At 37.5% G+C, this 15775-nt stretch overlaps 1 protein-coding gene across 2 annotated transcripts in view; it reads left to right on the top strand.

Annotated features, from left to right (window-relative positions):
• Positions 1-15775, top strand: part of LOC113234581 (collagen alpha-1(IV) chain-like) — a 41988-nt gene that overhangs the window by 14965 nt on the left and 11248 nt on the right. For both annotated transcript variants that reach the window (XM_026469944.1, XM_026469937.1), the window contains exons 2-9: positions 3545-3730; positions 3803-3847; positions 4011-4295; positions 4392-4643; positions 4750-5533; positions 5859-6110; positions 6186-6408; positions 12214-12332. In XM_026469944.1, coding sequence (XP_026325729.1) covers positions 3545-3730; positions 3803-3847; positions 4011-4295; positions 4392-4643; positions 4750-5533; positions 5859-6110; positions 6186-6408; positions 12214-12332 — 2146 coding nt within the window. The remainder of the gene's footprint in view (positions 1-3544; positions 3731-3802; positions 3848-4010; positions 4296-4391; positions 4644-4749; positions 5534-5858; positions 6111-6185; positions 6409-12213; positions 12333-15775) is intronic.

Here is a 15775-nt window from a genome sequence, read left to right as displayed (position 1 = left end):
ATATATATATATATATATATATATATATATGTATAGTGGTAGCCTAATGGTTTGACCTACTGCCTCTCAAGCAGAAAGTCGAGAGTTCGAATTCGAGCTCGCACCTCTGAGTTACTCGAGAATTTATGTGCGAAATTTAATTTGATGTTTATGAATGATGAAATCTGCACGTTGAAGAAGGTTCACAACACTCGGAAAACGTGTGATGTCCCCAACCCGCATTGGGCCAGTGTGGAGGACTATGGCCTTAAACCCTTGTCTGAAAGGAGACCCGTGCCCAGCGGTGGGTAAATAGGTTGATGATGATGATGATGAATAAGCTATATCTGACATTGAATTTATTGCGAGGAACATTAAACAACCAATTACGCATTGGTAAGGATAACATTCACCGGATTCATTACTTTTTAATTAATTATTTTTACCTTTATCCAACTTATTGTTCTCCTGTGGGGTCGACATAATATGCTTACAATTTTGTATATTAAAACGTGTCAAAATTGTTTCAATATACGTTTTTTTAACTGCCTCCGTGGCCGAACGGTTACCATGCCGGACTGCCATGCAGAGGTCCTGGGTTCGATTCCCAGGCCGAGAGAAATATGTGTATGGCCTACATTTATTTCTCTCGTGAGTTTGGGTGTAATTTGTGGTTGTCTACGTGTGTGTCCATGGCACCCGCGACACAGGGTTTCCCTAGTGTTGAGTGTGTGCGTGATTATTATTATTATTATTTTTGACTTACGCACATTTTGTCATCCTTTCCCTTCACATTCAAAACTAAACAGTAATCTAATTTTAAAGTCTTAGAAATATTTTCGCAATTCTGTTTTGACAGTGACGAAAGACGATTTTTATATAAAGATCTTAGACTATGGAAACCAAATAAACCCTACATTATTAATATTTTTTCCCTCCTAAGGACTATTCTGATCTTAGAGGATGGAAAGAATATTCTGATATAAACAGCTTGGCTGACAGTTTGGTAACCAAACTTTTTTAACTGTGCATTTATGCACAGTTCCGAAGAGGTTCGTATGAAACCTATAAAGGACAATGTTTGGTTTAATTTATTCTTATAGGATGGAATTTATTATTCCAAGCTCGAGCTGCTTGCTTTAAACTATAGAGCGATCGTTTCAACAAGCAAACTTTTGCTTCTTCACCATCTTTGACGAAACCTTAAGGTTGTTGCATGTAGACTTCCTCTTCCAGTTCACCATTTAGGAACGCTGCATGTTCAAGGCTGTAGCATTTTAATACCCATTTCTGCCACTAAAGTGATAAGAGTACCTTCGTAGAGATGAATTTCGAACAACTGGTAAGCAACACCTGAAACTTGAGTAAAGCCTTTAGCAAGGTTTCGTGGTAATCAGCACCTGAAACTTGAACTTGCATAGCATACTGCCAGCTTGCACTATCTTCTGCTTTGATAGCTTCAACAAAACTTTGGGGCTCAGCAGGTTCACATGATACAGCAGCATTGCAATCAAAATGATGACATTTTTCTTAACTATTCTATTTCGAAGTGGATACCGTTGTTCAGGCTTTACCATAGTCTGTTCGGTTTCATACTCTTAGTCAGAAGCATCTTCGACGCTAACAAAATCTGAAACATTGTGACCTATTGTTAGCTTCAAGTCATTAGTGTTTTCTTCATTTACGGCATAGTATTCTGCTCCTTCCTATGAATAATTTCCAAAAAAGATTCGTTGTGGGTAGCCAGAGGAACTGATGGATTTTTTTACCTTTATAACAGTGAAAGACTCTTCAAAGAACTCCACATCTCGTCCTTTATCTAACCTTCTTCGATTACTTGGATCGCGAAACAAGCAACTTTGTCGGTCGTCTGAATATCCGACAAAAATGTATTGCGCAGCCTTTGGATCTTACTTCTTTCTCAATAGATCTGGAATCTTCACCATCCCTCGACAGCCAAAAACTTTTAAATGAGGTTTGGCTTTTTGGCATAACTCATAAACGTCTTTCCGTTGAGAGCTCGATGCGAAGTGTTCTAAGAAGACAGCTGTTTCTTTCGTAACTTTTTGAAAGAGAACTGTCTGAAAACATACAACGCTCTTTTTCTATTTAAATACCGTTCTGTTGTGCGTTGTATGGCACTGTGGTTTGATGCTTAATACCCTTTCTGCCTAAATATTAAGAACTCTCTATTTACATACACAGTCCCACTATCGGATCGCAAAGATTTAATGTTCAAACCCATTTCTCTGTCGACCATTGACTTAAACATATAAAAGCTGTTAAAAAAAACTCATTTTTAGATGAAATACAATATATAAAAACCATATGGCTAAAATTATCTATAAAAGTAAAAGCATTTATTCCCTTGAAAAGATTTTCCAGACATTGGACCAATTGGCCCACAAAAATCCGAATGTATAATTTCCAATTTAGATGTTGTCCTTATGTGCTATACAGATCTGAAAGGTTTTTATCTTGCTTACCTTCTATGCTTCTGTGCGCGCGATGCAAATAAACTCGGTGTACACTACGTACGTAGATTATCCTTTTTAAGTTTGTCTAATCCTATGCGGCATGAGTGACCAAGTTATGCCATAAACGTAAACTGGTTACATCACACTATACGTCGAACGCTGATAAGGGTCTACTAACCGTACAATCCAGCGAATATAATCCACCACAACAGGACCCATGTAAAACTGCATCACCTGTATTGTATTAAAAAATGTACAGCTTTTCGTATCGAAAACAACACAAAAACCATTCTCAACTTTATTAACTGAAATCAAATTAGTATTTAGAACAAACACTACATCTGAAATTTTTGTGACTTTACTCTCACTTTCCGCTTTAGACGTATTTAAAATAAGCAAATCGACTGTTGTTGCACTTGATAATGTCTCAAAAATTCTTTATTATTTACTAACCATTCTGATCATCGAGACATAATGTGCACTAGCTCCAGAATATACGTACCATTTGTCAAAGGAGATTTCTTCAGCACCCGCATTCAATCCACCAAATAAACTTGAGAGTTTGTTCTTGTCCATGCTCAAACCTTCGTCTTTGGACTTTGTGTTGAGTGAACATTCCGGTTTGACGTGTCCAGGCTTCTTGGAATTGTAGCAAACTACTCCTCGTACCTTGCTATTTTGCTTTAAATGCACACGTACCTAAAGCTGCGTCTGAACTAGAACCTTCATCATTCACAGTCGATTTCGAAAATTCTGTTAAAAGTTTCGTTTTTACGAGCTCGCTTGTAACGGTACTCGTAGGGTTCTCTAAAGCCATGATTAGGGGATCGAAGCGCGGCGTCAAGCCCCCTAGAAAAATCGCTGCGACAGAGGCATCTTCAATGATTTTGCCTATGTCCGCCAAATCTTGAACAGTGAACATCGCAGCATTTATATATAACGTGTGTGATTGCCGGACCGTCTAATGTTATTTAAACAAGTTTTTGCCAATGTAACTACGTCATCCTTTTTCCAAAAATGTTTGAAAATATTTTTCTTATTACAAACTTGAATCTTTTTTCCATAACGAAATTTTTTTTCTATGACAGGCGGTATGTAATCAGACATTCTGCGACTGTGCGGGCTTGAAAGGGGATCGTGGCGATATGGGACCGCCGGGCGTTCAGGGCCCCCAAGGGGAGTACGGTGACGATGGCCCGGAGGGTCGTCTAGGCGCGCTCGGTGAACCCGGCGATTGGGGTGAACGAGGAGACACCGGAGACAAAGGAGAACGAGTAAGCAATACACTAAAAATTTCAAATTACTTAGATAAGTAAATTTTTTTATTTAATTCAGTTTTTTTTTAGGGTCCTGAAGGGCCGTATGGATCGCGAGGCTACACAGGATCGCAGGTATGAGGAAATCATTTAAATTATCTGGTTCACTAAAAATCCATCTAAAAATAAGTAAATACTATGTATGCATGTATTTGGTACAATAAAGCATTTAAATGTACAAGATGGTACTACGTTCGTAGATGTATCAATATGCAGATTTAAATATTTCACATTTTAGGGTCCTTCGGGTTTGGAAGGTGTCAGGGGTCTTCCAGGTATGGATGGTTGCAGTGGTGTGGATGGTGTTGAAGGTCCACCAGGTGTTGTCGGTCCTCCTGGAGATAGAGGACTACCAGGGCCGTTTGGCGAAAAAGGCATGCAAGGTTTGGCAGGAGAAGGAGGATCGAACTCCAGAGGTGCAAAAGGGGATCAAGGTGTTTTCGGATACACTGGCCCGCCAGGCCAACCAGGGCCAATGGGTTACAGAGGAGATAGTGGGAGACCTGGCGAAGAAGGAGACCAGGTAAATTTACATGTTATTATACATATAGATGCCGTGTAATTTTACGGAAATTAGAAAAAAAAATTGCACAGAAATGAGAATAATAAATTATTTCAGGGATTACCCGGTTTTCGCGGAGAAATTGGCTACAAAGGAGACCCCGGTGAGGATGGTGATTTGTTGCCAGGACAGAAAGGTGAACCAGGACCACCCGGTGAACCGGGAAAACTAATACCAACCATTTGGCCTACTGATAAATTCCATGCAAATAAGACGGTTATCATTAAGGGAGACAAAGGACTAAAAGGGTGGATTGGCCCGCAAGGAGTTAAGGGAATTAAAGGAGAAAGAGGATCTAGGGGACCACCGGTGAGTTGAACTGTTTACAAACTTTAAGTCCATCGATCAGTACATATTTTTAATAGTTCTATATAATGTGTTCCATAACACACATTTATTGACTTAATTATTATAGGGACCATTTGGACTTAACGGCCAACAAGGTTATAAGGGCGTCCAAGGAGAAGATGGTCCGAGAGGAAAACCAGGTCATAGGGGTAGCATTGGGCCTCCAGGCCTAAAGGGTGACAAGGGAGCTCCAGGATATGAAGGCCAATCTGGAGAAGACGGTTTGGCAGGAAATCCTGGGGAAGACGGACGACCTGGAACACCTGGAGTTCAAGGCCCAGAGGGAGAACCAGGCATATATGACGAAACTTTAGATGAACCTTTGTTACCTGGAAGTCCAGGACCTCAAGGTCCACTAGGTTTTCGAGGCCGTAAAGGAGCACCAGGTATAGATGGTTCACTTGGCTACCCTGGTCTAATGGGACCACCAGGATACCCCGGCAAGGTAGGCTTTCCTGGAAGGATAGGAAAGCCAGGTACATCACGAAAAGGAGAACCAGGTAGCGATGGTTTTAAAGGATTGCCTGGTCAACGAGGACCGATGGGAATACCTGGTATTCAAGGTCCGCTGGGGCCAAAAGGGTTTCAAGGATCTAGAGTAATAGGTCCTATTGGAGAGGATGGTCAACCTGGTATCAATGGCTTCGATGGTGCACGAGGTGACCGGGGCGACATAGGTGAGCCGGGTCGATCTGGATTACCTGGTAAAGGTTTTGAAGGCACGGGGCTCCCAGGACTACCAGGTCCACCCGGGCGACCAGGAAATCCTGGTGAACCTGGTACTTCTGGACAACCAGGTTTCCCTGGAGTAAAAGGCAAACGTGGTGATGATTGTCCATATTGTCAATCAGGTAACTAAACACTTTTCAGTAACGTTAAGTAATTTAAAGTATCACTAGAACAACCAAGAATGATAATTAAAACAGTGATCAAAAGTAATATTCTTCTGATTTCTACCTAAAGAAGCAATTTTTATATGTTTTGTGCCTTTAAACTCAAATGGACGTTTTACGAAAGAGATCTAATTATAAGTAAAACCGGATGGAATTCATATTTCTACTAAGTTAAGCTATAGCTATATATAGTGCGTGGACTTCAGATCCTAGTAATACTTAGCATAAAATTGTGTACCTATTATATGTAGACACTTGATAAAGTGATCAATGTCCATTTTAGGATTTCCTGGACCTATGGGTTCAAAGGGCGACAGTGGATTCTCTGGTTTAAAAGGATTCAGAGGATATGAGGGTTTACCTGGACCTAGAGGAATAAAAGGAGTTGCAGGGACACCTGGCCAGAAAGGAATCCCAGGCTTTAAAGGGAATAAAGGTGCACAAGGAATGCAAGGAATTATGGGAGTTAGGGGACGCGATGGCGTACTGAAAATGCCACCTTTACCGTTAACCACAGGGCCTCATGGAGATAAAGGTGCGTAAATCTGTACATCGTGACACTAATTTCGAATATAATATTTCATTGTACTAAACTTAAGATTTTTGTTAGGTTTCCCTGGATCCGCTGGATTTCCCGGTGATGCAGGTTGGCCTGGTTATCCTGGCGACCTGGGTCGCCAAGGTATGAGAGGGTATATGGGTGCAATGGGCTTTCCGGGTCGACCGGGAAATAACGGAATACCTGGGCAAGATGGAATACCTGGACGAAAGGGAGAACCAGCTCAAGTCAAAATACAGTTTTTAACTGGTCAAAAAGGAGAACCTGGTTTAAGGTTGGTAATGTGTTTATTTTTGTTGAAATAACGAAATTAGTTTTACAACTATAATAAATGGCGAAGAAAATATATGTACCTACAAGAAGTACAATAATTATTTTATTAAGGAGTACCCTTAGAATAATAACGCATAGAATCATAGTTTCATATCAAAAGAACTGTCACAAATGAGGCAAAAATCAAATTAATGTGGGCGTAAGCAACTTGTATCTACGCTCGTCGGCACGCACACAAATATACAAATAATGATGCCATGGAATAACATTTCCCTCAAAAGTGGGGAAATTGTATCTTGCTTAACTCATCATTAAGTTAAAGGTGCCTACAGATTTGCCCGACATTGTCGATCAGGTGCCTACAGATTTGCTCGATTTTGTCGATCGTTACTGTCGATCGACAATGTCGATCAGGTGCCTACAGATATGCTCGGTTTTGTCGATCGTTACTGTTGATCGACAACGTCAAGTGACAGGAATTTTCAAAAATTTATTTTTGGTAATCCTTATGGAAATGGCATTTATATCTGAATACACGATGACGGACACGACTTTTCAAATAAATGCAATCAATAAAGGGTATCATTTTCGAGGTATTTGGGGGTGCTCATTACAAATATGGCACTCATTTCTAAGTCCAAGATGGCGGGCACGATTTTTCAAAAAAATGCTATATGGGTGTCATTTTCGAGGTATTTGGGGATGCTCAATGTGAATATGGCACTATTTATAAATCCAAGATGGCGGGCACGAATTTTCGAATAATGGCAAGTTGGGTATTATTAATTTTCGGTGTCAATGGTTTTAGTGAATATTTATATAAAAATACAAGTTGAAACGCGTTACTTCCTTGTGGAATGTGATGTTAATATCTATTTTATGTTTGTCTGACGTATTTTTACACTCATTTACCGCACATTTCGTCATTTTTAGCTAAAATTCTTGAGCTGTTCGCGATGCAAGTTGACCTTGAGCACTGACGGCCTGACCGCTTGTGTAGGCCCATTGGGAGCGCTTAAATTTTCCTCACTTAGCGTGTGCGGACAAGGTTTCTATGCGTTATTATTCTAAGGGAGTACCTTAATTTAAGTAAGTATAGTAAGTCAAAGTATCATTTATTCCATAGGTAAAATAACTTTACACTTGTAAACGTCACATTTAAGCTACTTCTCGTTCACTACGCTGACTTCCCTGAGAAGAACGAGCAAGAAACTCTAGGGATTGGTCTTTCCAAATAAATGGTATGGAATACACTTTGAATCAAATTTGTGTGGATTCTGGAGCCATGTCGTCTTTCCATACATCTTACACGTAGTCTTCAATTTTGTAATATCAAAATATTTTTAATGTAGTTTTTAGACTCATGATATGATAATCTTAATATATGCTCCGAAATCTTATTGCATAAACGTATACAGTTCCCCATAAAAGAGTCGTTTACCTTGGTGAAACGAAACTTGTGGTACCATGAGTTTGGACTTAGCTCTAAGTTAATATTATGGATATTTTCTTTCTTATTGAAATTATGTATATTTTTACGGGCATATAAAATATTATATAGTCTATGTACAGTGATACCAGTCATGATACCAGCTCCTTAAACTTTTCTCTGAGGAAAACCCGAAAGCCTAAACACATAACGAACCGCTCGTTTTTACAATACAAATATATAGCTTGATTTTGATTGCCTCTCCCGATCGGAAACAGCGTCTTTTCCGAGTCGAGGCGTATAATATTGCGGGTGGGCTACCCGGTCGGATCGGTTCCGATTTGAGTTAAAATCAGGGCCCTGGTTTAAATAACCGCCGTAAATGGTAATAACGTAAGTAACTGGTAACACAGTACAATTCGATTTATTTTTGAGTTTCACAGTATTTATTTCGTCTTACTCCTCTTGCTGAGTTCAATACATTTACATATTAACATGATTAACACCTATGAATTCACTGCGGTGTCCATAGTTATAAAATTTTATTATTTCTGTTTAATAAAGCCCGTTTCACGTGTTATTTCAGCATCATAATAATCTAAAAGTCGAGTTTAAAGCGGTTCTACACACAAAAAAGTTGATTTAAGTCAGTTCGTGTTAAAATTACTGTCTACGCTGCCGCTGCGATAAGCTTTTTCCGGTGGCACCGTTTTCCAATCTCATGAACCGTGGCATCTAGCTTAGATCTGATGGCACCGAAAAAGTCGTGATTTCTTTGGTTCTAGTGCAAAAATCTAGAATTAATCACTCTTTTGATCAAAAGATGTTAGAGATTTAGATGTTTCTTTGATAGCAAAAGTTACGTAGAAAAATCATTATGCTTTTCCACTTGTTCTTTGTAGGTTCGCTTAAAATTGTATTCACTTAGCTGCCTTGGGCTCGGTGACGCGATATGCAAACAACCTTATTAGCAACGACTCTCTTGTGCAACAGAAGCTTCAAAATTACATGTCAAATGGGTCTATAACAGAGCTACACAGGACGATGAAGCACATTGCCCTCACTTATGTGCTGTCCTTAGAATAATAACGCATAAAATGATAGTTTCATAAAAAACGAACTGTCACAAGTGAGGCAAAAATCAAATTCATGTAGGCGTAAGCAACTTGTATTTACGCTCGTCGGCACGCACACAAATATACAAATAATGATGCCATGGAATAACATTTCCCTCAAAAGTGGGGACATTGTATCTTGCTTAACTCATCGTTCAGTTAGAGGTGCCTACAGATTTGCTCGATTTTGTCGATCGTTACTGTTGATCGACAACGTCAAGTGACAGGAATTTTCAAAAATTTATTTTTGGTAATCCTTATGGAAATGGCATTTATATCTGAATACACGAAGGCGGACACGACTTTTCTCATTTCTAAATCCAAGATGGCGGACACGTCTTTTCGAATAAATGCAATATGGGAATCGTTTTCGAGGTATTCGAGGTGCTCATCACGAATATGGCATTTATTTCTAAATCCAAGATGGCGGACACGACTTTTGAAATAAATGCAATATGGGTATCATTTTCGAGGTATTTGGGGGTGCTCATTACGAATATAGCACTCATTTCTAAATCCAAGATGGCGGGCACGATTTTTCATATAATGGCAAGTTGGGGATCGTTTTCGAGGTATTTGGGGGTGCTCATTAGGAATATAGCACTTATTTCTTAATCCAAGATGGCGGACATGACTTTTCAAATAATAGCAAGTTGGGTGTCGTTTTCGAGGTATTTGGGGGTGCTCATTAAGAACATGGCACTAATTTCTAAATCCAAGATGGCGGGCACGATTTTTCGAATAATGGCAAGTTGGGTGTCGTTTTCAAGGTATTAGGGGCTGCTCATTCCGAATATAGCACATATTTCTAAATCCAAGATGGTAAAGAATTAGAAGAAGAAGAATTAGAAGTCTTGTCCCCCATCTTGTATTCAGATATACATGCCATTTCCTTATGGTTTACCAAAAATACATTTTTGAAAATTGTTGTCAACCATCTTGGATTTAGAAATTAATGCTACATTCGTAATAAGCACTCTAAAACTCCTCGAAAACGTCTATAATTCTCAATCGTTACTGTCGATCGACAATGTCGAGCAAATCTGTAGGCACCTTATTAAATACTACCCAATTCTTATTCAACTCATACGTGAACAAAAACCTACAAGCGAGTTTAAGTGCGACTATCGAATTTGAATATATAAATAGCCTGATATTATCTGTGGGTATGTTTATATGAAAAGTACACGATAACAATTAAGAACCTGAACCTGAAAGTTATTTATACACGATTTTGGAGAACTGACGATGACTTTTTAGTCAGTGTTAGTTTCCTGAAATCATTTTAGTTAAGAAGTTTTGAATCTGGGCAAGACATTTTTTTTAAATGAGTGTATGATGAACAAGAATAATGATTTTTCACATGAAACTAATGAAGGCAAATACTAAATATATTTCGTAAAAATAGCTAACGTAAATTCCCTACAATGTTGTTGCGGCGGTGTACATTTGTAGAAATTTGCAACTGTCGCGATATTGCCTATTCTCAAAAAATTACGTAATATAATTATTTTGAAACAGAATAGCAAAATGGGGAGAAAAAACCCGTTACTTTGCAACATTTTCGTATCTTGTTGCAACGAAATTAATTTTCTGTTTTAGTGAATGTTTACATAAAAATACAAGTTGAAACGCGTTACTTCCTTGTGGAATGTGATGTTAGTGTCTATTTTATATTTGTCTGGTCTATTTTTAAACCCAATCACCGCACATTTCGTCATTTTTAGCAAAAATGTTTGAGCTGCTCGCGGTGCAACTTGACCTTGAGCACTGACAGCCCGCTCGTTCGTGTAAGCCCATAGGGCGTCCTACAATTTGCCTCACTTAGCGTGTGCGAGCTAGGTTTCTATGCGTTATTATTCTAAGGTACTGTCATAGCACGCAATAGTTAAGAACACATTACATACAAATATACAAATGATGAAACAAAAGAAAGTAACAATACAGCACTTAAAGCACAAATTATGATGAAAGCCGACTTAGTTGTGACTTTTTAAAGTCAGATCAGATCTAAGCTAGGTGTTACGATCCTTAACATTGAAGTAAATTTATCACAGGGTGGACACTAAAACACACCCTTTGACTAACCACTTTTTGGCCACTCTATTAAAGTTTACCTGTACAAAAATTACACAACGCATATATTCATATTTGTACCTAAGTAGTTGAACCGACAATGGACAGTGCATCAATCATGAACATTTTTTAACTATACCGCCAAACATAAGGAAACGCTAATTATTTCTTTTCACTTTCAAAACTTTTTGTCATTTTTTATCAAAATGGAAGACATCAGTTAAATTTTTCCATCATCAATTTTACCATCTTTATTCGCCATTATCATGGTGCGAAATAAGACGGTGATAACAAATTTAAAATAAAACGGATTTCTTATTAGGAGCGCGCCTCACTTACTTTTTTTATAATCATATTTGAACGTGATATTTAAGAGTGTGGTGACTTCTGTGGTTATTTTATATATTGGTATTACTTTAAGCATCTAAACAAATAATTACCGTAAAAGAATAACATAATGTCTATTGGAAAATTTTAAGTGTTTATTACTGGATTTCATTAAGCTATTTATCCAATTATGAGCATTTTTGTCCATAATCGGATTTTATCATTTCTTTTTAATTTCATTTAGCTTTACTTGTGTTTACCATCTTTACAAAGCCAGTCTTTCAATTTAGTTTCTAACTTGTTACATTATTTTAAATCTACACAGTAATGGACACAGTGTCCGCCACTGGTGGTCCATTACTGGATTTGATTTTTTAGACATGGCACTGTAGCCACTGTAGCGAATGACCACCCATTGTTACCAGTCACAAATAGGTTATATGAAACGACACACCATTCGTTTAAGTACCAAGCAAGATCTCGTTTTTTAAGATTGAATTTGTTAATTTGGCTAAATAGTTGATCTGTTTAGGTGTCCATGATTGGAAACGGCCCACGGCGGGGTGTGCATGATTGAAAACCGTGCATGACGGGGTGTCCATAATTGGAAATTGGGCTGTCCATACAAGGTTACTCAAACAGGGTCTACTTTTTCTCAAATAACAATGTTTTCTTTATTAATTAATATGATTAAAGCACTTTCAATCGTTATTGGAAGACTTTTTAATCAATTAAACCTTTCCTTGAGTTCAACAGGATAACTCTTCAAAATTAAAAGACTAAAACAAAAAATAAATCCTTAAACCGCCCATGATTGGTTCCACTATCTTACTTAATATTTTAAATTTATTTCATTTAGAGGGCAGGTAGGCGAACCCGGTGATGATGGATTCCAAGGAGAAATAGGAGAAGCATCGGAAATTACAGCTAAACTCATAAAAGGCGAAAAAGGCTATCCTGGACGCGTAGGAGTAAAAGGTATGGAATATGGATAGATCTTTCACCTACTTACGACCTAAGTCCGGTGAGCGCGGGGGCTGTGAAATTCAAACCAGACGGCCGACCCTTCTGTCTGGGTATATAATATTGAAATATGCACTCCTCTTTGTGCATTGTGCACAGAACAGCCGTCATTTTGAAACCAAGACATGAATTTCTCAGAAGGGTCTCGTCCCCCTTTTTGAAACACAGAACCACCACGCCCACGCTCCATGTATCCGGTATAGTGCTAGATGCTAGTGTGAGGAACGGAGTTAAAACGGAGTTTGGTTAGCTCCTTTAATAAGGTAGTTCCGCCAGCCTTTATAGGCTCTGTCGTTAGTCCGTTCGAACCTTCTTATAGTCGATAGTATTGAAATGGATCTGTAACTAGTGAAGGCTGATTGTAAGCTCAGCATACCTTGTCCTTATCTCTGGCGTGGCTAAACAGTTGAGCGGCACACGCGACCCCAGTCTACTTTCGTAGGCTTTCCACAGCCATGACTTTTTTCTATGACCAGCTTTCCTTTTACCACCGACTTCTCCCAATGAGTTACAGGAACTCGTATGGTCGTGTCGAAAGCGCATGACCCAGATATGCAATTTTTCGCCGTTTCATTCTTTGATAAAGCTTTCGTTTCTGTGCAACTAGTCGTAGAACTTCCTCATTAGTGACTTTCTGAGTTTATAATATGTACAGACGGCAACACATCAAACTGTTCCGTTGCACTGGAGACGATTTTCGGACAAAAGTCTATAGCTTGATGTGCTGTTGACGTAGGTACATCAAACAATATTTGATTTTAAACTCGTCCGTTACGTTGAGGTAAATAAAATATGTTTTTATACACGATTGAGCCCTGCATTTAAAATCCAATATTGTGTGAAAATCGTGAAATTTAAATCAATGTACGTAGGTACACCATTCGTTTACATGCCAACATTTCGAATGCCTCTATACTTTTCCTGAGATGTTCTTTTATAATTTGAGACCGGGCAGCAAGGCCAGCTACCTTATTCGTTGTAGTTACAGGAAAACGTTTCTAGAAGACTATCCATGAATTTTGAAATATTTTGAAAAAATGGTACACTCAGCAACATAAGAGGTAATTTTTAACAAACTTTTTTGTGCCATTCGATCCGGTCTCCGGTTAGGATCAATAGTCTCTATGGTACCAACTGAGGTAAGAGTAGGTACTCGAAATGTCAGAAATCGCAAATAACCCTTTACCACAAATTTTAAATGAAAACTTGTTAGAAAAGAAACTGGCCACTACTCTACAAATAAGAATTAAGTAAAACCAAATTATAATCATATCATTATTTTTTAAATTTCGAACAGCTTCGTTTTGTTTTGTTAATAGCGAATTGTCACATTTAATACGATTTTTAATCAAAATGTTCTCAAATGTAGAACGCTTAGACTTATTGGAAGCGTACAAAGGACCTACCTACAAATGGACGTCGGGTCTAATACAAAAACCACGAAAAAAATGTCCGAAGTTAACCTATACAAACGTAGTGACATGTAACGAAATATAAAAAAACTAAAACATGTAATTTAATTTGTGACGTCATTGTAGTACTGCCTAATTTAGCTTGCAACAATTTAAAGGGCCCAAAAACACCACATTCAGCTTATATTGGAAGCTTAACAAAATGCACCATATTTAGCTTCGACTGAAAATTACTAGAACACAACTGTAATGGTGCAGCCTTTATTGTAAATATCGATTAATTTTTATGTAATTATTATGTCAAATTTTGTATAAATTCACTTCAAGAATACATACATATATTACAAATGTGAAAATAAGCGTGTGCTATAAGAAATCTACCATTATTCCAACTAAACGTAAACTCAAATATCCGTAATTCCGAAAACAGATTTATAATAAAACAGTTACGTTTTCAAGTAATTTTGATGCTTCTCACAAAGCCAAAATTAGCTTTTGTTTTGTAATATTCCTAAAAAAATACATTTGACTTTATGAAAATTCGAGCTAACGTTATTTAGGGCAAATGTATTTTGTGACTTCTGATAGGTTAGTAGTTAATTCCTAGTCGTAAGACGAGTACAACAATATTTTGTTAGTTATTGCTAACGTTTAATAAAAAGTCATTCTAAAAAATAAGATTAAAATCAAGACGACTCTATAATTTCTTTGTTCCAAATATTTCAATCGCTTATGGTTCGAATAATTCAAAATGACCAAGAAGTTTATATAAGCTTCTTGAAATTGACGTAATGGGTCTCTTTCCATCTTTTGCGCATGCAATGTGTAGAAAAATGACAGTTAGCTATTTGATTATTTTGTTTGCTTTTGTAATTCAAATTTACGAATTATTTATTTATAAATTAAATACTATACAACTGTACAACATAACACTTTTAAATGATAACTATGATAACACAATATATTTGTTTAGTGAAAATATGATACAGAATCCAGTTTTTACACTTTACTACAGTAATTTTTACAAGTTATTATATGGTACTGCATGATTGACAACCGCGCTGTCAGGTGAACAAACGAAGACTGTTGCGCGATTGACGCTCTGTATGCGATTTTAACGCCCTATAGGTGCGGACACTTTTTAGCGCGACTCCCGATGTCCATTTATTAGTAGGTCAATGAAACATACCTATTATTTAAATGGTACAAACTGTACAGCTGCTTTGGAGTGGTATAGAGTCAAATATCCTTTATTGGTACGGGAACCTCGTGTTCTCGAAGCTTTTCCTGACATATCTTCAAGAGAAATGGCCATCGAAGTGGGTATTTTGCACGCGTAAGTATGGAAGAAATAAGGATACAAATGTTATCGTCGTGGTCGAATAGTACCTACAAGCATTACATGTCGGAGATCTTAGAGCATATAGGAGTGGAGGCGTCATTGATAGGCAGCCCGCTCTGTCAAGGTATAAGCACAAAACAACCATCGCACAATAAACACTACTTTAAAATCGATGTTTTTTCATTTACATTATCGAATTCACTGCGTCAAGTGCTCCATAAAATATGTCGTCGTCTTGGGACATACAAACTTGCAAAAAAATCTCAGCTACGTCCAGTCTAACCCAGGATGTTAACTCCAATTTCTATCGATAGATTATGTAACGAAGTTTATTCAAATTTATTTCTCCGTTATTTTGTACGTTAAATTAATAATTTAATTAATTATAAATAAAGATAATAAATTACAAATGTTTTAATATAAATCATCATAAATCATGCAACATCAAAAAAAATAAAATAAAAAGTAGATATACGGGTACATACTTACATACAATACACATAAATTACAAAAGCAATCAAAATAACCAAATAGCTAACTATCCTTATCCTACACAAGATATGCGCAAAAGACAGGAAAAAACCCGTAACGTCAATTTCAATTTTCGAGTCACAAGCAATTGAAATATTTAGATATAGGATTTA

Source organism: Hyposmocoma kahamanoa, unplaced genomic scaffold (assembly GCF_003589595.1).
Source record: "Hyposmocoma kahamanoa isolate Upper Pololo Valley unplaced genomic scaffold, ASM358959v1 102, whole genome shotgun sequence".
Taxonomy (NCBI): domain Eukaryota; kingdom Metazoa; phylum Arthropoda; class Insecta; order Lepidoptera; family Cosmopterigidae; genus Hyposmocoma; species Hyposmocoma kahamanoa.
This window is presented reverse-complemented; position numbering and strand designations above follow the sequence as displayed.